This window comes from Astatotilapia calliptera, chromosome 17 (assembly GCF_964374335.1).
Source record: "Astatotilapia calliptera chromosome 17, fAstCal68.1, whole genome shotgun sequence".
Lineage (NCBI taxonomy): Eukaryota > Metazoa > Chordata > Actinopteri > Cichliformes > Cichlidae > Astatotilapia > Astatotilapia calliptera.
The window spans coordinates 38971956-38996945 of record NC_137438.1 but is presented as its reverse complement, the minus strand read 5'-3'; the positions used below and the strand labels follow the sequence as shown (position 1 = coordinate 38996945).

At 42.6% G+C, this 24990-nt stretch overlaps 1 protein-coding gene across 5 annotated transcripts; it reads right to left on the bottom strand.

Moving 5' to 3' along the window:
• Window positions 1-186: 186 nt before the first annotated feature.
• Window positions 187-24990, bottom strand: swt1 (SWT1 RNA endoribonuclease homolog). Of its 5 annotated transcripts, none has more exons than XM_026146061.2 (17): window positions 24919-24990; window positions 24463-24535; window positions 22414-22487; window positions 21629-22286; window positions 19331-19451; window positions 18695-18796; window positions 18104-18295; window positions 17302-17395; window positions 16618-16859; window positions 16216-16364; window positions 15859-15997; window positions 13537-13676; window positions 13213-13343; window positions 12758-12904; window positions 10101-10167; window positions 9918-9985; window positions 187-697 (listed from the first exon to the last, which is right to left on the bottom strand). In XM_026146061.2, the coding sequence occupies exons 2-17, from the start codon at window positions 24529-24531 to the stop codon at window positions 598-600; spliced, it is 2493 nt and encodes an 830-aa protein (XP_026001846.1). In that variant the 5' UTR covers window positions 24532-24535; window positions 24919-24990; the 3' UTR covers window positions 187-597. The 5 variants fall into 5 exon arrangements, with proteins under 5 accessions (XP_026001846.1, XP_026001844.1, XP_026001843.1 ...); XM_026146059.2 differs by having other exon boundaries at window positions 24828-24964; XM_026146058.2 differs by having other exon boundaries at window positions 24751-24947.

Genomic DNA, 24990 nt, shown 5'->3' with positions numbered 1-24990 from the left:
TGGTTTATCATGAAAGGGTTTTTGTCCTGATCTACATTAAAGAATTATGTTCAGGCGTCAGCTTCATACTGAATGAGAGCGACATCGATGTGAGTTAAACAACGTCAACAGATTAAGCTCTGTAAGAAGCTGTCAGGTAATCAGAAATGATTTAAAAACAAACCTAAATAAATGCAGGCCTTTAAATAACAAATGGTACATGTTTTATTTTTATTAAAAAAATATTTCAAGTAAAAATGTTTTGTCATTTAACTAATCACTCTAAACAAAATAATATGCTTTTTTAAAATAGATTTAAATATTTATAAACTAAATTTCACCTTAACTCACCAAAACTCATTCAGGACACAAGTGCAAAGCTATTAGAGAATAATGAAATCTGTACTTGCTGAATTATACAAACCAGCTGTTACAGCATTAAACAAACCTTCAGAAAACAGCGTTATCTCTGTAACATGAGCTTTATGGATGGAGAACAAAGGCAGAAACGGGCACAGCACGAGCAGATGCGCCTTTAACTCGACAGCTTTGAGTTCAAGTTAAGAATCTGTCACGTCGAGGAATCAGTTTGGTTGATGAGCAACGTTCCTGACGGTGCTACGTGGGGAACGTCGTGTATTGACCTGCAGCTTGAACACAGTGTTCCAAGGCCTCTTGAAGCTCCATTAACTTGGTCCCTCCCACCCTGAGCTTCTCCCTGGGAATACGAGAAAACAGAGAAAGACATGAGTACAGAGAAGGGAGTGGCATCCACCTCTCTCACACAGCTTTGCCTGTATGGTTTAATTAGATCCACTAATAGAGCCACTAAAGCGGACTTGTTCACTTTATAATCCAGAGGCAGATATTAACCCTTCAACTACACTTTCCTGTCGTTCGGCTTTTACACAAAGTACACGGAGACTGAAAGGCTGGGATGGAAAACAGATCGATGAGTGAATTTTGAGTTATAAGATAAGCATTCAGTGTTGTGAAACTGGAGGATGTGCAGAACATCCACCAGGATCAGGTGACCCTGAATCCTCCCTTAGTTATGCTGCAACAGGTGTAGGCTACTGGGGGAGTCCCATGATGCACTGGGTGTTTCTTCTTCACTCACTATGTGTCAACAGACCTCTCTGCACTGAATCATACTTGTTATTAACCTCTGTATCTCTTCCACAGCATGTCTTTCTTCTCTCACACCAACCAATCACAGCAGATGGCCCCGCCCCTCCCTGAGCCTGGTTGAGCTGGAGGTTTCTTCCTGTTAAAAGGGAGTTTTTCCTTCCCACTGTCGCCAAAGTGCTGCTCATAGGGGTGATATGATTGATGGGTTTTTTTCTGTATGTATTATTGTAGGGTCGACCTTACAATATAAAGCGCCTGTATAAATAAAATTGAATTGAACATTTCAACAGAAAGGTGTCAAACGTACGGCACTTTGGTCACAGGAATGCACTCTCCACCAGTACACAGTGTTTAAGATGGGCTAAGCTTTACAAAAGGAACCTTGTGTGTGACACTTTTTCTCTCAGGAGAGATGCCATCCATCCCACTCTGGATGGAGCAGCTCTCATTTCTAGAAATCTGGCCAAATTTATTAAAACCCCCGAAATGTGACTATCCAGAGCTGGGAGCAGAAAGCAGAGTTGCAGTCTTCAATGCCTCTCTGCAGCTTCCCTCCTCCTGTTATCCCCTAAACCCATCCCCTTAGAGACTGCGTCAGCTCTCAAAAAGACAAAAAAACCAAACTAAAAATCAGCAACAAACAACTTAAACATAAAACCCTGAGAACCCCGCTCCAGAAATGTCTCTTAGTGTGCGACAAGGAGTTGAGAGCGGACAACGATCTAATCTCCAAAAAGCCTGTGGCTAATGAAATGTTTTAAGCCTGATCGTGTCAATGGGAATGGAGGTCAAGTTGAGATCTGGAAGATCGCAGCACTTTTCAAGAAAACTGCTCACAGGACAGCAAGAAAGGAAAACCTGTTTCACTTAAAAAGACCTGGAAGCACAGTCGGGCATGGCGCTGCACCGTTCTTATCTGCGGCATAAATATGACCTTCATGGAAGAGTCATTGGGAAAAGTCTGTTCCTGTGACCTCCCCATAAAAGTCTGCAAATGAGCATCGAAACAAGCCTGTGGACTGATGAACTAAACAACAGGAGTCTCTAAGGGCCCTGAGTAAAGACGTTGCAGCAAGTGGCACAGGGAACATTTCAGTGGTGAGATGAAGAATGGTTTGTAGGTAAACAACGACAGTTAAACACTTCTGATCACAACACTACGGATGATCCTACCAAACCTGATAATTCACAAGGTGTTGTCTCTAGAAACACAAGCTAAAGGTTTAGACACGTCCTCGCCGTCCACCAGCAGAACGTTTCATCATCATCAGGTGACGTCTTCAGTCTCAGCTGACTGCAGGTTTCCAACCTTATAAACAGGACATTTGCACACTGACTGACACCAGCACCACTGAATGAACAATGGGCTCTGAGGTCAGTTCCTTGATTATTAATATGCAAATTGTCATGATCATTGATCAGCAACCATTGATCAAAGACCACTGATCAATGGCCATGAGTACCATTCACATTGCTCCTTCAGTGGGTTAGTTTCAGTCTTTGCACTGCAGCCCTCCACCCCCCAAAAAACCCCTAAATAACCCAAAGGCACTCAAAACCTTTAAAAGCTGACAGTCACCTAACAGAGTGGTGCCGTGCACACACCACGAGGTGCCCCAACGTTTGCTTAAGGCTCTTTTTCCTATTTGTAATTTTGAAACTGTGAAAGTTGAAGTTAGAAATAATCAACACGTCGTCTTGAATTGATGCCTGAAAATGAAACCGAACATGGCACCGTGTGGATGAATCCAGACTTTTCTACGCTAACAGTTTGATCACTGAACTTTGGATGTGCTGATCGCACTCGCCACTCACAACAGACAATCCTGCTTCTGTGTACACGGCAGCTTCCAGAAGCTCTGGATTTCACTGGCAGCTATTTAAGCACATTTCCCTCAGCTGAGCTAATTTTTTTTGGTAACACTGCTACAGTACAGCACATCCAGGCAGTTGCAAACGCACATAACGAGGGTTCGGCATGCACAGACATGCAAACTGGCTGCTGAAATCTTGGCAACAGCTGCTTAGCAGCGGAGACGCTGAGGGAGCTTGTTGCTCGTTGGCCTTTTTTCTTTGTTTTCACTAGATGATTGTGCAACTGCAGGAAGGAGAGGAATCTGCTGACTGCTATCCATCCACTTCCCGTCCCTCACCCCAGGGTGCAGCTGTGTGTTTTTGGAGCCTGTGGAAATGGGTACAGGCTGCTCCCAGGATGTGCTGATTGGTGGCAACTGGGCTGGTTTTGCATTCCAGAGCGCGCCATGGACAGACAAGCTTCCCTCAAAGTGTTTCCACTGACAAACTACTGCGACACGTTTGTCACATCGACAGTGTGTACACAGGGAAGGGCTGCTGTGTTACATAACGGCCTACATGTGTTTGACAGGTAGTTAATGCATGTCCCCGGGAGACACTAATGATTTGCACTCAACTGAAAATAGGACCACGTGATGATGTGATATTCTAAAGCAGAGCATCATGTGATTAGCAGGAGCAGAAAGCCTCCGATTGTATTCCATCCCCTCTGATGGCGCTAAGAACATTTAGGATCTTGCATCTGAGCAAAAAGCATCACAACAGTAACAATAAAGACGAAAATGGTTGCATTTATATCCATGTTTCCCTTTTCCCCTCACCGGTCCTGCCAACAAGCACAGAGAAATCTTTCTTTGTCACTGTGATGCGGACAAAGAATTCTAATTACTGATCAATAAGAAGATTTTTTAAAGTGTCCGATGAACATAAAGAGCAAGCGAAGGCGGTGCGTTCAAATTAATGCAACACATGAAAACAAAGATTCATATTTCACTAACATCAGGCACGAGAGGGCGAAATAAAAGCTTCTATTACTGAAGGAGACCGATCTGCCTTATCAGACACACAGCAGCACTCGAGTATAATGAACAGAAAGTTAACTAATGGAACGCCCGAGGCTTTCTTGTGCTGAACGATGTGCTGTTCCCCACAGGCTTACGAAACGGCAGAGCGGCGTTTCCCTCTGGATGCTCCGTGTGACCGAGTTACATAAAACTAATGTGTAAATTTCATGACATGAGACGACGCCAGAAGGAGCCACCGCTAAATCTGTCGAGTGAGTCAGCGTATTATGCCAGAAACGATATGAAAGTTAAACATGGACGTGGCTAATGTGTGAACAAGCACTCTGTGATAACAGAGTCATTCGATTATCAGCTGCGGTAACCAACAGGCACGCTGCTCTGCACTAAAAGCCATCGGGCATCAACCTGACGGCACGTCTGCGAGTGAAAAATTATCCAGGTGTGGTGTCATCATCAGACCGATGACTCCATGAAAACAAAACAGATGTTTTCAAACAAGAGCAGAAGCAGGGCTGTGTGGATTTGAATATTTCTTGGAGCTGAGTGGATTTCAACAGAAGGCAAACTGAGCTGAGTCGCAGGACATCACATTCATTCAGTAACAGGACTGGAAGTTACAATCCCTGATAATTGGAGAAGGTCTTCAGGTATTGCTGTTATGAGGAAATGCAGCCCAGAAACGTTACCAGCGAGACACATCGTCGTGTGCCTCAACTTCACAGGGTGTTTCGGTCTTTCACCCAAAATAATCTGCCATTTTTACCTTCCTTGGTTAGCTTTAGGGATTAGAGATCTGATCTAGATTATCATATTAAAATGTGGGACACATCGTCAGTAGCGGACCTTGGATTCATCGGGTGTTTCGGCCATTATCGCCAGACACCCTCATCCAAGGAGGCCCTGCCAGGGTTGATCAGGCCCCAGAGTGCGTCACTGGTTTGTGTTAAGGCCCTGAGACAGCTGCATCGGTCAACTAGCACTCAAATGCTTCCTCAATTGCATCCTCCCACGCTACCAGCAGCTCAAAATCTGCCAAACATTTGCCTCTTTGTTCAAAATCTAGATGTCTTTCAGAAGCACATGTGACTGCCCACAAGCTCTGTGCTCGATTTGCACAATATCCTTTCTTACTAAACACACAATGGCATTCCTATATCACATAACAGAAAGCAGTACCCTTATTCCTGGTGCTTCTGTGCCAGTGCAGAGTAACAGACCTATCACTGATTATTTTTAAATGTGTTTTATAGTGTTATAAAAAGTATGTTATCGAGAACGATAAGCAACACAGAACACGTTTTATTTAACCTGACACAGTAAAATCTTATCAGCTGAAACCAGCGCCTCCCAAGGCCTTATATAACTCGTGACATAATACCACTGCACTCAACAAAGAAATCAAATATTTAACACTGCGCTCGCTAAGTGAAGTCCTAGATTGGTTCACGGCGAATGTAACAAATAAAACATTTAGGATCAAAACAAAGAGCCTGTCAGTGACGATCTGTGGCAACAAAAGCCAGAACGATGCGACTGCCAAGTGCCTGCAGAGCTCTTCTGGGAAGTGACACGGCACAAGCTGCCTTTAAACACTAAATAAAACATCTGACTTCACATGATTATTCCAGGCAAGAAAGTCACTGAAATACAGGAAAGTCATCTGATAATGCTCTCAGCTCTGATGACACAATAAGCAAGATCACAAAACGAGCCATTTTTCTCTCTCAACAGGTGATCCAGGAGGTTTTTTTTCTTTTTTTTAAGTTTCCTTTCTCACTGTCCCACTTCCCCTCTGTTTTTCTGTTCCTTCATCTTTCTTTCTCCCTTTCCTATCCCTCAGTCATGTCTGTCCCGTCTGTAACAACTGAAAATAAAATAAAATAAATAATAACAACAAAGGTCGATCAAATGGATCAATACAGTAAGGCCGTGATGATCCACTTGGTAAAGTAAATCCATTGGGTCTCCTTGTTGGCCTTCAGACAACAATTCTGACGGCAAAAAAACCAAACATCAAAAAAACCAAACGAAAAAACCTCGAGTCATCTCGGCCTCAAAAATTTCAGCACTTGTCCCAAAATCTCATCTTGAAAATTGATGATAGTGTCATAAATTGAGTCTCGTGTAAAAGAGATAACAAAGATTGAGGAACATAGCCAGAATCAGACGAATCCTTCAAGTATCTTGGTGTCCACATCTCCTCAGACCTGACATGGGCTGCCCACATTCAGGTCCAGACCAAAAAGGCTAGGCAGCGCCTGTATCACCTACGACAACTGAGGAAGTTCAGGGTCTCTCCAGAGATCCTCAGGATCTTCTATACAGGCGCTGTGGAGAGCATCCTCACACAGAACATGACATCGTGGTTTGGGAACAGCTGTGTGAAGGACCAAAAAGCTCTCCAGAGAGTGATCCGTACAGCAGAACGCTGCTGCAGGATTGCTCTCCCCCCGCTTCAGGACACCTACACCAGGAGATGCCGGACTAGAGCAGCGCAGATACTGAAGGACCCGTCCCATCCAGGCAACAAACTGTTCCAACTTCTGCAATCTGGTAGAAGGTTCCGCATCTTCCGGGCAAGGACAGAGAGACTCAAGAGGAGCTTCTATCCCCAAGCCATCCAGATGATGTACAGAAATCACCTGCTTGCTGCATACATGCTACTACTGCACATTCACCTAATGTATATATTATATATAATGTTCTCCCTCTCTCGCTCTCCGATCTCAGGACTCTGGCCTTCTAAAGGTTCCTAGAGCCAGAAAATCTGAGAGCGTGCTTTTTCTTTTCATGCCCGTTTCTATGGAACAACCTCCCTCAAGATATTAGGCAGGCATGCTGTGTGGAGGTTTTTAAAACTAAGTTGAAGACACATTTGTTCACCCTATCTTACGTCTTAATTCTATGGCTTTTAGTTTTTAAATTTTTACTGTTTTTTACTTGTATTGCCGTGTATCGCTTTTATTTTATTTATCTCTGTAGTTTCAAATAGTTGTACAGCACTGTTTGAAAGTGCTTTATAAATAAAGTTATTATTATTATTATTATTCAGGGCTCTAGAGTGCGACCAATTTGGTCGCAAATGCGACCAAATTTTTCAGTGGTGCTACTAAAAAAAAAAAATTTGGTTGCACCTGTGCGACCAAATGTTCAGGTAGCAAAAAAAAAAAAATAAAAAAAATCTGCAACCTTCCCTGTGGTCAACAACAGACACACATTTTGCCCCTATCGTGGACTAAACCAATCAGAGATAGTAAGGGGCGGGACCTCTCTGATTGGCCGTGGTCCAGTTGAAAGTGCAGGTGGAAGTGGGAGGTGAGTAGCTTGAATAAAGCGATATCAATTCATTAAATCCTGACTTTTAAATATTACTGTGTTTTGCCAGAAACGCCAGATTCTCAGATTAAAGCTCACAAAACTATTTCAACAACAACCAAACAGCAGATGAGAGCAGGTACACGGACTCCACACAAAGACGTAAACACAGACCCGACGCATCAGAATCAACTTTGTCTTTCTCGGCTTTCTCACCCGCCGGCCCGCAGACGGACACGCTGTCGGAGCTCAGCGATTCTGATGCGTCCGGTCCGCGCTGTGATTACGTCTTTTTGCGCTGATTCTGAGCTGCAGGTTTTGTCTCTCCAACCAAAATCCACCGAGCCAGCAGCAAAAGAAGCAGCAAACTGCGCTTCACATTTGATCAATGTCATCATGAATTTTGCTGGTTTGCTTCCACGACTATTAAAATCACACTTCATGCACAGCTAGCTCTCTCTCGATCTCTCTCTGTACTTCAAGAACAGTTTCTCGTCTCCAATCTGTTTTCTGTATTATTCATTCGCTTATTACCCACCAGTCTACCGTTGTTTACAGCGCTGTCGGCTGCTGTCTTTTTCTTTTCTTTTTCTTTTTCACTTAAATGACCTCGGACAAGAAAGCCTATTTTTTCTGTTGTTCAATACTGAAGAAATTTAAACTTTATATGCAGAACATTGTAGAATGTTTTTAAGGTTATCTGCTATAAAAAGCCAGACGAGGAAAATCTCCTTCATGTTTTTCTGTGTTTTATTCTCAGTTACTTTCACACAAAGGCATCTGCTGTGATGTTCACAATTCTGATGAAGTCAGTGCTGATAAATGATCAGAATTATAATATTTCTGACTGTCTGAGGCTAAGTTGAATCGAATCGGGACTTTGAAAACCGGAATCGAATGGATTATAGAAATCAGTGATGATACGCAGCCCTAGTGAGCCGCCTAGGCACGACAGAAGTGGATGTAGCTGTAATAGGAAAAGAACTATTGCTAACTTTTCTGTTAAGTTAAGGCCTGATCCGTCTGAAATTCATAGCCAGTGCTCTGACACGGTGTCATCAATCTTTGAATGCTGAAAAAGCACAGTGTATCCAGAAAAACACATTATATTATATAAATTATTATAACATTTGTGTGCGCCTAACTTTTGTGCCGGTACGCCTAACTTTTTAAAGTTAGGCGTACCGGTACGCCCATGGCAAAAAGTTAGTCTAGAGCCCTGTTATTATTATTATTATTATTATCTATATGAGGGGTGGGGAACTCCAGGACTCTGTGCCGGTGTCCTGCAGCTTTTAGACGTGTCCTTGATCCAACACAGCTGATTTAAATGGCTAAATGACCCCCCCATGTCTTGCAGTTCTCTAGAGGCCTGTTAATGAACTAATCATCTCATTCAGGTGTGCTGACCCAGGGTGAGATCCTGCAGGACACCGGCCCTCCCCTGATCCATAAATGTTCAATAGACTGAAGACAAACAAAACCAATCCTAATAACAGTGACGGCTGGAGTGATGTCACGATCTGAGAAACCTTTTGAGAGTCAGGCAGCAGTGTTAAACAAATAACTGACGGTTGAATACGTAAAACTGTGGCTTGTTTCCATGGTAGCTGACATCACAATGGACTGACGGGTGTAGTGATTCTGCTTGTTTCTGTGGCTGAGTTTTCACGTAAGATTAAAGTCTGTTTATTAAAACTTTAAAAATACAAGCAGAAGTTGAATAAATCCATCTGACATAGTGATAAAATAATGTACGTGTGTATAAGACACCTCACAGCTTAAACACTCTCAACCACGTTGAAGGTTACAAGCAGACAAAAACGGTCCAAAATCTGTGACGTAATGATGACATTTATATCCTATAATATGTTCCCTTTATAACAGTTTATGATGGGCATTTAAGATTGATGAGATAATCTCAGAGAAAGCGTAAATGTAAAGCTCATGTGTCACGTTACACGATATAAAAGGAGGGCAGAGGTTGCTCTGTGCGTAGTCCTGAACTTAGCCCTTTGCTCAGCACTTCATCAGGCTCCTTGAAAGTCCGACCTACTTCAAATTTACATCTCAACAGATAACAGTGAGATAGAGCTCAGGTTAAAATAAGCTCTTGAATCCAAAGGCAGCTTAATGAGGTGACACAAAACTCAATTCACTTGTGACCCTTCTTTTACTCTATGAGACTGCACAGGAGCACTGCTACATCTCCAAGATTCAAATGAAGCCGCCGGGTTACTAAACACTGATCTCCTGTTAAGGCTTCACCCTGTGAGACGCGTGTAGTTATGGCTCTGCAACTGACAAGGACACGCTAACTGCACCGATAAGCTAGCAGCTTAGTGGTTGCTAAGGTATGGCTAACAGATTTTTCCCCAAGGAAATATATTAACAATGAGTTGCACGACTGTTTGGAAATGTTGGCATGACACAGTCATTGTAACAGCTACTCGCCTGGACACGCTGCAACAAAGAGCGCAAGAATTTCGAGAACATGCTTGAATACAATACCTGGTAAGAAGAAAGTTATAGCTAATGGCACGCATCACTGAGTATGTGCGCAGCCACGTCACGCTTTTACCAAGCTCCAAAGCAGCCATTTACATTTAACAATAAAAATACAGTTATGTTATGTAGATGAATATTCCCTACCTGTAGTCCGGCTGTGAAAAACAGTCGAGCAGGCTTTTGGCGGTTAACCTGGAATTCTCAGTTACTATCTGAAACAGAAAGCAGTTTATCTGAGCTAAAAGAAAACAGCACATTAAGAAGCGCTTAGCATGGCAAAGTCCAGTGCATCTAATTGTGTACCAATAATTGTCATATGCCACTGACATTGTTGGAGTTGATGATGCTGAGCAGTGTCTGGACTTCTTCTAAGCCGGGAGCTGATAACAAGACACTGAAAACAGAAAAACACAATGTTAGAACTGATCTCTGTTACAAGAAAGTCCCACTGGGATCGATACGTTTCAGTTTTGATTAGCCAGCTCAGGGTTGGGGCCCTGGAGTCTGTCCTCTAACACAGAGGCAGCAGCGCTGTCACAATTTAGTGTCACGAGTTAACCGTCCATGCGTTCACATGGCTGTGAAAGGAAACCACAGCACACACCCCTATTTCACGACGGCAGCCTATAAAGCACACACAGCAGTGAGTCCCTGGACCTGTACAGCGCGTTACATGATTTCAACAAAGTAATATCTGAATAAAGGCTAAATATCAAAAGGAAAAACAAACGCTCGGGTTCATGAACCATCACAAAAAGCCCCCCAGAAACACTGTGTGCGCAACCCAAAGGCCCAGCGCTCGTCTCTGACAGGTTTGAACTGATTTTATGGCCAAAGGGAGACGACCACCAAATATTTGGAGGATGGTTTTAACCGGTGTGTAATGTTCTTCTGCGATTGCACGAATTTGCTCAGATTAAAACTGTGCCAGACAAAATGAGTTTGCAGTTCCATGTATTATCCGCGCATTCATCCACAACCGTGCATCTGCATAAAATGCAAACCCGCACTGTCATTAAGTGCATTACTCTGACGCACACGGGGATAATGCAGAGCGAGAAACAAGAAGACAGCAAGGAACGGCAGCAGAGCAACGAGGGTGGAAGGATAGGAAATAGGAGAAAATGATAGGAAATGACAGTGTCCTAAATTATCCATATCTAGTGTCTGCAGAATGAGAAAAATGAAAAAGAGGAAGACGGCGCGATAGCGTGCATGGAATGACTCATAGCTCTGCTCAAACACATGAAAATGAGCCCGGCTGTCTCCTAGGCAACCATGTTCGTGCAGCCCAATACACACATGCATGCGTACGGACTGGCGCAGATTTACACACAAACACGCAGATTCCTGCTAATAATAATCCACAGGAATGCAAATCCTGCAGTGATTCATATTTATAATATTTGTCATGCTGGCAGACATCAAGTTTAAGATTGTTTAATCGTGACCTGACTCGACATGCTTCACACTAATGTGGAAATGCATTCACAGCAATATCACTCAGTGTGACAGAAGTTCCCATTTTTGTTTCCAGCTTTTCTCTGGACTGAAAGCACTCGTGTTATTCGGCCATTATGCATATTCTGGTATGTCCTTCTTAGATGTTTACAGACAGTATCCCATCTGATGAATTCACTGTGTGTTTACTTTACTATCTATTTAAAGTGGCTCTTATTAGCCTCGCACACGCCCATGGGTACGCACGGACGCCGCAGCTGCAAACTCGAGAGAAAGCAGGATTATCGGAGTGTTCGAAAAGGACGCCGCTGTGGCACAACGTGTCAGGAGGCTTTTGTACAATGTTATCTGCAGCTTCACCAGATCATATATTAGACGTGATGTAATATCTGGTAACGAAGTCCCACCATTCAAAAACAATAAAAACAGACGAGCTCGGAGGGTTAAATGGTTTGAGGGGCTTTCAGGATATCGCACTGTGAGAAGTTTCATATACTTTAAAACAGCAGATTGTTTTATGTCACCACAAACACCGCGTCACTACCAGAGCAAAAGCTTTTCTACACTGTTTTTGTATCTGACACCAGGCTGAACATCAGGAGACACCTCGACCTTTGGATGGCAGCGGTTTATTGTTACCTTCCCTCAAAGAGACCCAAATGTCACACTGAATGCTGTCCGGGAAATAGATAACAAATAATTGTCACTTTTTGTGTCCCACGCACAGAAGCGAGGTGGGATTAACGAGGTTGACACCGAGCTACGAGTCACAACTCTGGGAAACGGAAGCGGTCAAATGGAAATCGGCGATTCTTAACTTTGTTATGTCCACAAGCTCTTCCTACTGCACAGCGTGAAATGTCTTCCGTGAAAAAGCGCTGTTGTTGAATTTTCCGAGTGGAACCGAGTGAATGGAAAACAAATTAAAAGCACGTGACTGCAGCCGCATCGCTGCAGACGACTGTGATGATTCGTGTTATGTAAACGTGAGAACAAACTAAAGACTGACTCGGGTCGTTCCCAGTGCGATAAGAACACGCTTCTTACATGTGAACATACCACACGCTGACAATGCAGGCACAAGAAGTGCATTCTAGACATTTTTCTTAGAGTTCGTACCAGAAACTTCCCGCTACACTGAAGCACAGGCTGCTGCGTCATGGGAAAGGCGATAAGGCAAAGCTACAAGGTCACGGAGATTACAGCCTGCGCTACGGTGCCGAATGAAGCCCGAGAGCAATGACAGCATAAAACACATGCGCACAGGAAGGAGAGGGGTGGCCGTTTAAAGGACTTCTTCGAAAAGCTACTTGTTGAGGCAAAGGTGAGACACACCTGTGAAAACATGAGGAAAGCGTGACAGGTTAAGCAAGATCACACTCCTCTGTGGAGGTTACCGAAAGACACGGATCCAGATGTACCTGTAAGATTTGTGAAACGGTGACTGTGACGCACACACCTAAAATCTAAAGAAGCAACAGGAAGGGGCCTCCAGCGGTATTTTTTTAACTGACGTGACATACCTGCTGAAAGCTTGGAGCAGCTGCGAGACCATGGAGGACAGTTTGTGCAAGCAGGCCAAGGCATCCTGTGGTGGTGGAGCAGCTCCCTCTGGCTGAAGGCACTGCCTGGTGTGAGGGTCAAAGCCCAGAGCTTTGAACACCTCCAAGCTAAAACAAAACAGAAAGCAAAAGATTTCAGGGGGTCGGCAGAACGGAAAGAAAAACAAGACACACTTCAAAATAAACTCCAAAGTGTGTTTTTGTCCTGGCAAAATCACACTTTTTGTAATTCCTCCACAATTGGAACCACTTGGCTCTCACACTATCATCATAGTACGGTGCTGCTGCAGAATACGCTAACTTCTGAACTGATGGTGACATAGTTATTTAAATAAATCCAAGCATATGTGCTAGTAAGTAATCCTAATATGGCACCTGCAGTATAATCCCAACACTCCAATAACAAACATGCCCACCTTAGTTGACACACGTGAGACCAGATCCTCTCAAAGACGGCCCACACTTCCTGGTGAGAGTCTCCGTTATCGTCATCGTCATTCATGACAACGTCGCAGGCGGGAGATTCTCCCCCCGTAGGAGGATTTGGCTGAGAAACAATACGAAAAATACGTTTCAAACAAAAAAACTCAAATTGCTATGTTTAATAAGAAAATGGTAATGCTTAGCTCGTTATCAGACTTTAAAAATACTTCCCTTACAATATATGTGACACAAACAGACACAACCACGATACAACATACACAAAAACCCATTAAGTCTTCAAATGCGCTCGAGCTGACCTGAGGTCGTAGCTTGTTCAAAATGTCGTCCAGTACAGCGACTGCTCGTGGAACGCGCTTTGAACTTCTCGAAAAAGCGTTCACAAGCTCTTTGGCATCTTGAACGACCTCTGAGATGGCTTCACGCTCCACCGTTTCACCTGAGAAAACACGCACGCATGCATGCAGTCTGCCCATCAGCTGACTGCACATAAAGGTTAATCTCACCTAACTAAAATGTGCTAAATGAATGAAGCTAAATGAACTCTGTTTTACGTCACGTAACAAAAACTGAACTATTATGAAAGTGAGCTCTGCTGCAGAGCTGCTGTGTTCCTGTTATAGTCAGGTGGAAACCTATAGACGCGCAGACTGACAGGGAGCTTGCATGTGCACATACTGTGCAAGAAAACATACATCCACACATAGAAGAAGGTTTACAGCACGTCAACATTTTACACAATAAACACATTATTTTCTATAAATATGAAGGTCAGAGTCAGAGACTCCGCTGCCCTCTCTGCAGAGCAGAGCGTCGCCTCCATCCTCAAAGACCCCACACACCCCCAACACGGACTGTTCACACTTCTGCCCTCCAGACGAAGGTTTAGGAGTGTGAAACCCAGAACGTCCCGACTCAACAGCTCCTTCTTCCCCCCTGCTGTCAGACTCCTGAACAGCTGACCTACCTCAACTGCAATTTGCATATCAGACACTTTGCACATTAAGCTCCGTGTACATCCATCTACATCAACATCTCCACACTTGTCTTCCCTGACTTATTTTGTACTCATTTATTTATCTTCCATTATTTTTTATCTTTATTTATCTTGTTCTTTTAAAAATCCTTTACCTAACTTGGCATTTGTGTATGGACAGCAAAGGAAACAAACAAAGTAAATTCTTTACAGCAACAGCTACACATCTATCAGGACGCTTATCCTTCCATTTCCAGCTGTAGCCCTAACAGTGAGAATATTGTTACCTTACAGATGTGTATGAAGACAGTCTGTCCTCACAAACACAGCTGTTTTTAAAAAACAAACATCTAATCACCATAATGCTTTCCCTAAACCTGACCACAACCCAATTGTAACCCTGACACTAAAACCACATTTTGGGGACCAGGATTTTGGTCTCCATAACAGCTGTTGGTCCCCCCAAGTATACTAAACTTCCAATTTTTGGTCCCCACAAAGATATGAATACACGCTCACACACACACACACACACACACACACACACACACACACACACACACACACACACACACACACACACACACACACACAGCCTTCTTAGGGGATACCACAAAATCACATGCAGTACTTTTCCACTCCCAGATTTGTTCTTAGCCTCAGATACAGTCCATCCAGCCTTCACTTCCTCCTTCTGCTCGCCCTTCTCTCAGCTTCCTGGCACAGAGCCAGGCTGCGTGGTACCAAGAAATCAAGCATGTGAACCAAGGATACACAAACACGCACAAAAACACACAGCAAGGACAAAACCACACTGTTTAATCTATTAACATTCTTGCCTGGATTAAAAATTATTGGGCAGCTAAACACAGGTGGACACAGAGCATGAGAAACAGAGACACACACACACACACACAGACACACACACACATTCAGCACTGTGAGAATACACAAAGGGGATCCAGCAGTAAGACCCAGAAGTGCTGCAGTGGGCGACTCAGCATCTTTCTGACCCACATTTCCGTCTCCTACTTTAGCAAATGACCTGATTCTGCACGCAGTTCTTTAGGGTTCTAGCACAGTGCAGGGCGGACAACATCACACCCCCACGGTGGACGGCTTACATTCGAGGGATGACTCAGTATTTCACCACCGCTCTCTGCCAAGGTGCAGGGAAAGCACCGTTTTCTATACAAATAATGCAGAGTATCGGAAATTGGACATTTCATCGCCTAACAATGTAACTTTTTGCATAACTGATGAGCTAATAATCAGCTCGTCAGTTTCAAACATTGCTTATATGGCAAACTGACTATCAGAAGCTTCAGTTTATAACATTGAAATGACTACAGAGCTACAATAATTATATAGTATTTGCCTTTATACACATTAAATTCTGCTGTTTACTCTCAGGGGAATATGGACACAAGCTCCTAGGAAACTGTCGTCATCATGTTTTCATCTAGAATGTCTGATTCTATCAAGCCTGCGAGATCCAAGAAACAGACGTGATGTCCTTCACAACAATGCTGCCTGTTAAATCTTCAAATCACCACACAAGACTCCAAAATAAGGCTAATAACAGACTCACTATTCGTAACCACTGAGTATATAAGAGTATATTTTCACCTATATTTGTGCTTACCGGAGTTGAAAAATTTGATGAGCTTTAAAACAGTTTGCTCCTTCCTCCGATGGGTGAGGTGGCCAAAAACAGCAATCCAGTGCTTTTTTATACACTGTAAGACATCCTGAAGTGTCCACGGTGGCTTTAAATAAACGATCTGTTAATGCAAAGAATGATATCATGAACCAATTACTTACATTACAGTTTTATTTACAGAATGAACGTGTCACTTATGAGGAGCTCATCAATCACCGTACCCATATCTAAAGTAACTTCTTATATTATAACAGCATATTGATACAACCTAACATTTAACTAATGAACCTGTGTTTTTAGTGTCAGTGATGTGAAATTCCCCATATTTATTTATTTTACCTCAAGCCAGAGGTCATCATAAGCAGCCTTCATCTCCACTTGCAAAACGTCAGACAGCACCTCCCTCAGACAGTCTTCTAATGCAGAAATGCATCCGCTGAGGTCCCTTAGTGTCCTCTCCTCGTCTCCTTCACTGAGCTGCTTGCTTTCTGTGATCAGTTACATACAAGTATTTTATATGTTTGAGTGATTTTAGGCAGTAGATACAGAGCACATACGAGTAAATGACTAGAAATGAACATCTGTAATACTAACTCTGTGTACTTCTTGTGTACAGTTAATATAAGAAGGGAGGGAAGGAAAACAGGAAGTGCATGTGTTGCGGGGGATTCCTAGTACATAGATAGTATGTGCCATTAACTACTGCATGATGATGAAGCAACACATTAACCTCCAGCTCACCTTTGTGTAGGACTCCCACATAAAAGCCCGCTTTCTTTTGACCATGTGGCTGAACCGGTGGGCACCTCGTGCTCAGCGTTGGTGATAAGACCTGAGGGTTATTGCTCGGTGGCACAGAAGCCTGAATGCCTCCAGTGATCTGAAGGCCATGTCTGGATCTCCCAACCTCTGCCTCCAAGTCAGTCTTGCAGAGTGCCTTCACCCCACTCAGGAGGGCTTTACTGCACAGATTCTTATCATTGCTGAAGATGACAGAATAGAAGCATGTTTTTAATCAGGGGGCAGTGATAAGGCATTAAGACTATTTATTTTCACAGACATCCACACTCATTATCAATTCACTGTGCGACACTGAAGCGCTGTCTGCCCGCTAATTTGATTTAGCAAAACAATCGATGACTACAGCAGGAAACAGCGCCGTGAAATAGGTCAAAATGATGAAAACAAAACAAAATAGCTGCGTCATAAAATCGGAGCCAATAAGTTGCTAAACTAAACTCACATTCCCGTGCTCAGCACATCTATTCTTTGCCAATAGCTGTCTGGCCCTCGCTTTCTTTCTCTCATCCCAACTGGAACTATCTGGCTGGACCCACTCACAGTCACATGCATGTGCATTATCAGCAGAGGACACACTCTGCAGCAGCAGCAGTTTACTGTAGGGGGGGAGGAGGGATAACTCACGTGCATAAGGTGAGAGCACACTCTGGGTACAGCCTCTGGTACTGCAGGCAGCACTGCAGCACTCTGTCATCGTTATTCTCAGCAGTCAGACCATCTGCATACAAGGGGAGACAGACAGGAAGAGAGAGAGGGACAGAAGGACAAGACATGACGCTGTTAAACACCAGGAGGACTCAACAATGAAAACACAAGATGGAGAATTCATGCCTGTTTTAAAAGAGATACTGAAGGCGTAGAGGCTCCAAAATAAACCCAAAACATTTCTTCCTCATCTCCTTTGTCAGATCTTGTTTAAAATGTAACAAAATATCGACACAGCAATGAATGCACGGATACAATGTGCCCTTGAGATATTTACAATGTATATTATGGTGACTAATTTCTTGAGAAAGAGTTCAGCATTAGTGCCACCTAGTGTCTGTGCAGAGGAGTCAAGCAATGACAAAACACAGTCCCGACCAAAAGTTTCAGACCACTTGAAAAATGGCAAAAAAATCATATTTTGCATGGTTGGATGTTAACAAGGTTCCAAGTGGAGTTTCATCATGCAACAAGAAGAAGTTAGGGCACCTCCTCCACTGTGGCACGTGGAAAACATCTCAGGTGGGATCTGCTTGTCATGCTGGTAACATTGGAACGGTTACGTTCCTTTGTAATGGATAGAAGGTTTTCATGTGCTCGCTGTTGTTGAGGGTGACGGTGACATTTATTTATTTATCAAGTCAACAATTCACCCAACAGCCTATCAGGCAGCTCTCACATGGGCTAATGGATGTGTAATAGAGACAAAGTTTCCACTCACTGCTGCTCTCTGCGGCCTGCTGCATAGATTGGCCCCACAGCCGAGGTTCCCGGCTCTTCAAACACTTGTAAATGTAAGAGATGGCTGGAGTCGCCAGGTGGGCCACGGAGCCTGACAGGCCTCTTCCCATTTTTAGGGAGTCCATCTCCTGAAGCACCACCCAGGGGATGACGATAATGGGGAAGCCCAGGCCTAACAGAACATGAAGTAAACACAGAGCAAGCAGACAGTACTGATTAGTTTATCCATAAAAATACAATCTGACAATGTGGAAGCGATCATAACGTTTTTTTAAATTAAAATTTTCTCTTGCAACTGTATTGATCCTGGAATGAAATCATTCTTTTGGAGCAGATGCGTGATCATAGAGTCTAAAAACTAAATTATGTTATGTTAGGGAAAGCAAAAATGCAATACGCTGTTCTATGGAGACAATTTTCAAGATAAAAGGCTAAATACACTGCTTGAAGATAACGTAAGCATTTAACTCATGACTGAAAAAATCTTAACAACATGAAATATTATAAATCATTCTACAAAACACCGTTAGTATTAGTTACTGCTTTAATAGCAAATTATAGCGTGAAACACCTCCGAGGCCATGACAGCGGATCTTTTTCACATAATCCAGGTGACTGAGGAGAATGTTTGTGTCGAGAACAAGGATTAGGTCCTGCTGAGACGAGTTTCTGCCTGTGAAGAAAAAAAACATTGGATTGAATCAAGTAATTTCTTGGTTATTTTTAAATGATCAAAACAATAAATAACACAAAAAATAATATTACTTTCCACATAATTGTTTTGTGGAAACTCGATTTCAGAAACTACTTAAGACTAACTTGAGCTGAGCATCTCAGTTGTCTTATCAGTTATCCATTTTGTTAGATTAATAACTAAATCCATAAGTCAGATGTTAAAATATATAAATCAGATGCTTATATCGTAATCTTTATGTGTCACACAAGGATTAATTAAAAAAAGTCAAACCATGGATCAAGTTACGAGTGGGTTAGATGTGTTAAATTGCTTCTGCCACAAGTTGAAAGTTTGGGCTTTTATTTCAGTTTTGTCACTTACAGATGTTTGAATTAGTGAGTTGAAAGTTGACATACTTAATTGAAATTTTGAAACAATAACCAAAAACTCCTCAAAGTGTGATTTAAAATTTAACACATGATGAGTGTACAAAATTGGGACGTCTTTAGGAAAGAGACGACGCTTACGTACCTGCAGGTCCTTCTTCGGGACAATCTATGTCCATAGCGGTGAGTTCCCCGTAGCTCTTCAGGACATTCACCTCCAATCTCTTCTCAGAGCGGGCAAGATGAAGCTCTTCAACCACCTGTATCTGTGGAAAAGCCATCCATTTAAAAACAAACATCTATCCTTCAGTTCTTTCTTACTGTTTTAAATGAGTGATCCCAAAAGGCTGATTCTGTTCATGTGGACAATATGAACTGAAACCAGCCCACTGAACGATTGTTCATTCGGTGGGCTGGTTTATTGTGGAAATGTACTGTTGATAAGGTTGGGAAAACCTGCAGTCGGCTGAGACTGAAGAAGTCACTTGGATGACTCCCACTGAAGACGCTAGGTCCAGATGACTGAGCATGGATCAACATTAAATGAGTGATGTTACCTGGTCAGTGTTGGTATCAGGTGTCTGCGGGAGCTGCCCATACCCAGAAGGCCTGCCATCAAATTTTAACCTTGGTTTAAGATCTGAGCAACTTTGGGTTCGTTGCATAGCTAGAATTAATCGTTAAGAACTTCCGGTTCTTAACGACAGGCTTTGTTTTGTTTTGTCCCTGTATGGTTTAAACGAGGCTAATCTTCTTATAATAGTGGAGACTGCTTTTAAATATGGAAACGGGGGTAGTCACAAGAAGTAAGAGAGTCACAACTCCGACAGATGAGGAAACAGAAAAGCCACGTGGATTGGAGCTACTCTCCTGACCCAAGGTTAGCCACGGAGGGCATGGATACAGCTGAGCCCACCCTCCTGAATATCCTGAAAGAGCTACGCGACTTCAGAAAAGACAACAACCAACAACAGGCGGATATTAAACGTAAGTTAAGAGGAGTTGATGCTAGAGTGGAAGAGGCAGAGGGACGAATGAAGAGACTGAGACGGCGCTACCGGCGGCATCGTCATTAAATAAGAGACGGGACGTCAAGCTAGCCTAGAAGCAGCGCGCAGAGACAACCTTTGGATATATGGAATATGTGAAGATTAAGAAAGGGCCGACATAATTACATGTTTGGACAATTAATTGAAAAACACGCTGGGCTTTCCCAGTGACCAGACAGCACATTGCGCTTTGACCGCGAAAAGCCCCGATCCATTGTGAAGTTTGGGGACTCCCATACGAAAGAAGATGTTCTTTGGAGCGCATGGCAGAAGAAGGAGGTGCTCTATGAAGGGTACGATTTTTGCGGACCACGACTACCCTAATGAGGTCTTCAAAAGACGCAACGAATATCACCGCGCGAAAACCCCACAGCAACCCGACAGCAGGAAGAGATTCAGTTGCCGTCCGCTTGGCGCACGGTCACCAAGCCGGAGTGACGCCTGATCATACGCAAGAAAGCCAACGCATCCGCTGCAGAGAAGCTTCGGATGTTCAGGAGAGATACTGACGACTGAAGAGTTCAGATTGTTTTACAAATCTGATATTACATCATGGTTATGGTCACATTACTTAGTAGAGTCGTTAACTCGGCTTCTTACTTCTCTTTTCTCTCTCTCTATTTGTAATAACTGTGGAGTTTTTTAAAAATATATAACTATGTTCAAAAATTAGATCCTGAGTCAGGATGTTAGACACAAACTTGTTAGGGTGTAGAAGGCTCGTTTCTTCTTGGAAGGACTATTTTTGTTTTTATTGTATTTTTCCTAATCTCTGTTTTTATTCAATGTTTGAGTTCATTATTTTTTCTGAGGGAGAGAAACTGTCCATGCACAAGTTTAAAGAAAAGCATTTAGCACATTTTCACCATACGATCATGCAGGACATCAAGATGGTCTCATTTAATGTAAAAGGGGCTCAAGTCTGGTTAAAGAAGTAAGATATTATCGAAAATAAAACGTGCAGCATCAGAACGTGAGAAGCTGAAAAGAATGGGTTACAAAAGGGCATACTACTCGTCTTCTAAAAATGGACTGATGAGGGTAGTTGTGATATTAACATCACAAAAAGTACAATTTGAGTACATTTCTGAGGCCTATTAAGAAGGGAGGCATATAGTAATCTCAGGGAAGATCAACAGTGTAGTGATAAGCATTTGTAATGTCTGCTCCTCTTCTTATATATAGAGCCACTTGCACAATGGTTAAGACAGAGAGAAAGTATTAAAGGTATTCATATAAGTGGAGAAGACCACGAAGTGGCCCTATATGCAGATGATGGTGTATTTATATCTGAGCCTAATAAAACATTCTAATGGTTCTCGATAATGTGCCAGGATTTGCTTTGGAATTGATGATGACTGAACTTTACCACGGGACACTGATGTGAAATTTACCTTTGAGCTGCTTTCCGAGGCACTGTGTTTGGCTGAAGTGGAAGACTTCTTTAAGATGGAGGCAGAAGACGTGTTTGCATCATCTTTATAGAAACTTCTTTGGGGCTTTAACTCCTTTTTTTCATGCTTTTGACACATCTCTATAGCAGAGGTGGAGGAGGTAGGTTTGCTGGTCTTGATATACCTGCTGTGATTTCCAGTCCTCGGTGGGTCCTCAGTTCTGCAGTTCCTCTTCTGCACATCCTGCCTTGGTTCTTTCACTTCAGCAGAAACTAAACTGGGACCCACTCGAGGCTTGTTTAATTTGGACTGGCTCCTCTGGGAAGACTTTTCATCGAACCCACCTTTAGACTTCGTTTCTGTTCTCTGAGGGACTGCACCTGCACTGAGTTTTGAGTATCCTCTTTCCACAATGTCGCTTCCAGTGACAGTTTTATCTTTCCCTGAAACATAATTCTTTGCTTTACTGGAGCAATGATCCCCATGGAATGCCACAAAGTCTGGTTTGGATTTTGCATATTGTCTGTCCTTATTAATGGGTTTCTGCTCTGTTGCTTGTGTTTTTGCCAGTCTGTAGACAGGTTTTTTGATCTGCCGGGTGCTTTGGGAGTCATCTTTAACAGAAGAAGAAACGGATTTTTCCTTGTCCTTTTTACAGCTAGATTTTGAAGAATAAAAAGAAACGATGCTGTAAGAACTTTTTTTTTTAATAATATAAAAACACGATTAATTTCCAGTTAAAAAAATGCAGAAATAAATAAATGGTTATGTAAATTCCATCAAACCTTTTCTGACTCTTTAAAACTTCTTTCCTCTTGGCGGTTTTGTAACTGTTGCTTGCATATTGTCCTCTGGATATCTGATAACATAAAAAACATGAAACATTTTGTGAAATGCAACAATTAAGGCAGACTACAGCTGAAATAAAAGCAATAAAAGAAATTTTTATTTTTTCTTGATATTTTTTACATGAGGGACTTCTTGTTTTTAGGAAAACTTTGTAATATTCCAGTGCCCTGTCACTCCTATTCTGAACGTTTTTGTCATGATAGTGCTTAGTTATGCTGCACATGTCGAAACCAATTTTGTCTCCAAACTGCTCAACCTGAGCCGTTTCTCTGATATACTCTTCCCAATTCAAATCAAATCAAATCAAATCACTTTTATTGTCACATCACATGTGCAGGTACATTGGTACAGCACATGCGAGTGAAATTCTTGTGTGCGAGCTTCACAAGCAACAGAGTTGTGCAAAATACAATAACATAAACAGGCAAAATATACGAATGGCTAAATCTGAAACTAATAAATATATGTACAATATATAATAGTATATGCAAAAAAATTTTTTTCTGGATGTGTATACTAAATGTTTTTCTACGTGTGTGTGTGTGTGTGTGTGTGTGTATACACATATTTTACAAATTAAATAGAGTCAACAATAAATAAAATATATACAGAGTTGAGACATGTGCAAAACAGTGGCATTAATGTACAGTATGTAGTGCATAATGTTGAAGTTCCAATTCTTATCCCTTCCGATGAAAATCTTAGGAACCTTTAACTCTGGCACCTCCAGCCACGCCTCCTGTCTTGTCCTAGTGCCACTGGGAATTGGGATGCAGTTTTCGTCGCCCTAAACCAAACCCAAACACCCACTATCTTCATGCTGCCTCCCCTCACCAGCTGGAAGCTTCAGGGCCAAAGTTGGAACAACAAATTCTCCCAGATTACAAGACGGCTCTGCCTCATCATCTTACTTCCTCAAGGTCACCTGCGTCGACTTCAGGATTGTTGACTTTTTCTTAAAAAGAGGTGAAAGGGCACTCTCTCTTTCTCGAGTTGAATACATGCTCCACACACATGTTCTCAAACTGCTCTCCCATCAGGAGCTCAGTCTGGGTGAAGTTATTTTTTCTCCCCTCCTTAATGCCTTCATTTCATCTCGCCTTGACTTTTGTAATAGTCTTTACTCTGGCGTCAGTCTGTCATCAGGGTTAGATCAAATGCTCCTAGCTGTCCCAAGGTCCAGATTAAAGCACAGAGGAGATCGAGCCTTTGCTGTGACTGCTCCTGAACTGTGGAACAAACTGCCCCTCACATCAGGACCTCCCCAACATTGGACACTTTCAAAACCCTTTGAAAACCCACTTTTATGGCTTCCTTGGCTTTTAAATCAAAATGAGTTTGGACTACTTTTATTTATCTTATTTCTTACTCAAACTTACTCTCTCTGCACTCTCTCTTCACCTCTCTTGTGCGTTATCCCTCGATTTGGATGGTTAACCCAGGCATGTAAACTCATCCAGCGTCACTCTTACATCCCTCTCACTAACACACACGTATTGTGGAAAATATATTTTTATACAACAGGGCTTTTATTAGTGACATATTAACCTAGAAGCTATTGAACGTGCAAAGCTTAGGGCCTTAGAAGAAACGTTCTGCTTGTAACTTGCATACGTGCCTGCTCAGCAAAGGTTAGTACAGTATGTACTCAGGATGTGCCACAGATGAGTATGAAGAGAACAGCACAGCGGGAAACACCTGAAGTGTAAGACAGCTGAGACAGCTCTTTAAGTCTTACAGAAGCTTGTCAATAAAGGAAGTGTATCTAAGTGCAACTGATGCATGTTAGGATATATGCTTATGAAGGGGCTGAACCCTGATATATAAAAACAGTATGCTGTGTGCTACCTAGTTGAGATCTATGCAGAGGATGACACTGTATACATCTCCCACGCGTGTGTTCAATAAATCATTGTTGTGACTGGACAGTATTCATGTCATGTAGCAGCAAAGTCAACTACAGTACACAAACGCTGTAACCTTACCCTCTCGTCTTCTTCACTTGAGGACGAAGACGACTTCTTGTGCTTTCTCTTTTTGGCCTTTTTAGGCATTTTCCTGGGAAGGCGATGTTAAAGAGGAAATAACGTTTCCGGTTAATATAAACACAAAAATCAAGCTTGATTTAAAGCAACACGTCACCCTGACATAAAACGAAACTAAACTAAAAGACGCATTTTACTCTCTTAAACGCGTCCTAATACTATAAAATATTGCCGCGTTAAGCCGAGTGTTAAACTCGTAACTCACAGCAGTCTAAAGTTAAATGTTACCGTTAGCTCGTTAAATCTCGTACACGAAGAAGAAGCAGCAGCAAACTGCAGCCGTACACGCTACATGTCGTCCTTACTGTCTGAAGAGGTCGCTTTCGTTGTTTCAGGGACATAAAGTAAGTCAAATGTGAGCAAACGTCACATTCCTACACAGCTCAGTTTCCCTACCCCAGAGCCGACTGTTTTCCAAAACATCCGCAGCGCTTCCGGCTTTTCTTCTTCTACTGCGAACATTTTTTC